At 53.5% G+C, this 2,596-nt stretch overlaps 1 protein-coding gene across 1 annotated transcript in view; it reads left to right on the top strand.

Annotated features, from left to right (window-relative positions):
• Positions 1-56: 56 nt before the first annotated feature.
• LOC107120097 (RING finger protein 145-like) overlaps positions 57-2,596 on the top strand; it is a 21,632-nt gene continuing 19,092 nt past the window's right edge. The window contains exons 1-2 of the mRNA XM_015422738.1: positions 57-298; positions 1,916-2,024. Of these exons, the coding sequence (XP_015278224.1) occupies positions 133-298; positions 1,916-2,024 (275 nt within the window). The 5' untranslated portion in view covers positions 57-132. The remainder of the gene's footprint in view (positions 299-1,915; positions 2,025-2,596) is intronic.

Raw genomic sequence — 2,596 nt, 5'->3', positions numbered from 1 at the left:
CCTTTTTTTTGGGGGGGGGCTGCCCCCCTTCTTCCCCCTCCCCTCGGAGGGGGGGCTCTTTCTGGGGGAGGGAGGCCCCCCGCTGCGCCCTGTGCAAAGCCCCCCTACCCTACTCCACCCCTGCCCAGCGCCATGCCCAGCCTGGAGGGGGTGGCCAACGTGGCCCTGCGGGTGCCCAGCCTGGTCCTCCTCGACTTGCTCTACCGCTGGGACGTGCAGACCTTCGCCGACCTCCTCCAGCCCCGCGCCCGCGAGGCCGCCCTGCCCCGACGCCACCTCTGGCACCTCTACTATGCAGGTGAGCCGCAGCCCCTCCCCGGGGGGACAGCTCCAGGGCGGGGGATTCCTGGAGATTGGGGAAGGCGGGGTTTGGGGAGGGTCGGTGTTCCCTCTAAGCTGAGTGAGTGTGAGCCAGCTCACAGTTTTGTAGCCTCCGGCTCCCACATGTCTTGTCTTAGCTCAGGAAAGAGGGCTCCAGAGCAGTGTTCCCTCTGAGCTGAGTTAATGTGAGCTAGCTCACAGTTTTTTAGCCTCCGGCTCCCACATGTCTTGTCTTAGCTCAGGAAGGAGGGCTCCAGAGCAGTGTTCCCTCTAAGCTGAGTTAATGTGAGCTAGCTCACAGTTTTGTAGCCTCTGGCTCACACATTTTTGTCTTCGCTCAAGAAGGGTGGCTCCAGAGCAGAGTTCCCCCTAAGCTGAGTGAGTGTGAGCTAGCTCACAGGTTTTTTTAGCCTCCAACTCACACATTTTTGTCTTAGATCAGGAAGGAGGGCTCCAGAGCAAACTGATTCATGCAGCAGCCAAATCGCTCGCTCACAGCTTTAATGCCCAGCAGCTCACAAAGTAGGATTTTTGCTCACAAGACTCCACAGCTTGGAGGGAGCATTGCCTGCAACTAGCCAGCTGTTTGTTTGTTTAATTCTGTTTTTATTCTGCCCTCCCCGCAAGCCGTCTCAGGACCGGTTGCAGCGTAGAATAGACCGAGCAGAGAATAGAACAGATGAAAAGCCCTGAAACAACTATTCTAAATTCCAACTCGGTCACGAGATGGCATTTCCAGAACTTATGGCATCCACAAGGATAGATGCACGTATCGTCCGGGTTCCCAGAATGGTAGCATAGTCACTGTCGGAACTCAAGTAATCATTACTCGGTACAGGCTGCATGTTTTTGTCCCCCCCCCCACACACTCCTTTCTCCCAATGGGGAACAAAAGCGGCTTACATCGTTCTCCTCTCCTGTTTTATCCTCACAACAACCCTGTGAGGTAGGGTAGGCTGAGAGTGTGTGGCTGGCCCCCAAGGTCACCCAACAGGCTTCCTTGGGAGAGTGGGAATTCGAACCTGGGTCCCCAGATCCCAGTACAACTCTCTAGCCACTACACCATGTTGAGAACTAGATGCTTGTAGGTTTCAATCTGAAAGTCCTGGGATGCTAAATTCTTTGCCCGGCGTCCTTTTCCGCTCTATGTGTCACTATTGCAACAAGGCAGAACACGGGTGTGACTGTTCTGAAATACTGGCAGGTGCCAAAGTGGAGGGTAGAGAGTTACATTTGAATTATTATTATTATTGTATGTCAGTGTGTGTAGTATAGCCAGGAGATTCTAAGATTGTCTGGCAGCCGGAAGTTCTAGCTCTTTTAATGTTATGCACCACCAGGTGGCGAACTAGGCTTGATATTTTTAAGGGAAGAGAGGTTTTAGGGGTGATTTGCCATTGCCTGCGTCGTGACCTTGGTATTCCTTGGTGTTCTCCCATCCAAATACTAGCCAGGGGCCCTGCTGAGCTTCTGAGATGTGATGAGATTGGGCCAGGCCAGGGGCCATCCACGTCAGGGATACATCTTAAAGCAAAATATGGAAACAACCCTTCGAACTGCCGCACTTGGGTTTCCTGCCTTCTTCCTCTCTTAGGTCACCTGGTGTGCGTGGTGGTCCTCCTCCTCCCGGTCCGGTCCCTCGTGAAGCTGTACCTCTACATCCTGACGATGCTGCTGCTGTATGTGGGCCATCAGACAGCCAGGTGAGGACAGGGCATCTTGTTTTTAATCCCCACGCTTTCTTGCCAACGGCACGTGCGCCGGAGCTTAGAATCATGGAATGTTAGAGTCGGAAGGGACCTTGCAGCTCATCTGGTCCAGCCCCCTGCACTCTGCCGGAGCAGAGCCGAAAGAGAGCCCTACAACATACCCGAAAGATGGTCGTCCAGCCTCCGCTTGGAAACGTCCAGCAAAGGAGCATCCACCACCTCCCGAGGCAGACTGTTCCACTGCTCAACCACTCTTACAGTTAGGAAGTTTCTCCTGATATTTAGCCGGTATCAGCTCCCTTGTAATTTCCACCCATTAGATCTAGTCTTGCAATTCGGAGCGAGAGAGAATAGACCTGCTCCATCTTCTACAGGGCAGCCCTTCAAATATTTGAAGACTGCAATCATGTCCCCTCTAAGCCTTCTCTCTCCCAGGCTAAACAGACCCAACTCTGTCAGCCACTGTGTGTCTATATGGGCCATTAGCCTGATCCAACATTGGCTTCTCTTATGTTCTTATTTCTTGGGCAAGGGATGCTCTGTCTTCTTGGTGCTTTGGGGGGGGG

Source organism: Gekko japonicus, unplaced genomic scaffold, assembly GCF_001447785.1.
Source record: "Gekko japonicus isolate JY-2015 unplaced genomic scaffold, Gekko_japonicus_V1.1 scaffold2916, whole genome shotgun sequence".
Taxonomy (NCBI): Eukaryota; Metazoa; Chordata; class Lepidosauria; order Squamata; family Gekkonidae; genus Gekko; species Gekko japonicus.
This window is presented reverse-complemented; position numbering and strand designations above follow the sequence as displayed.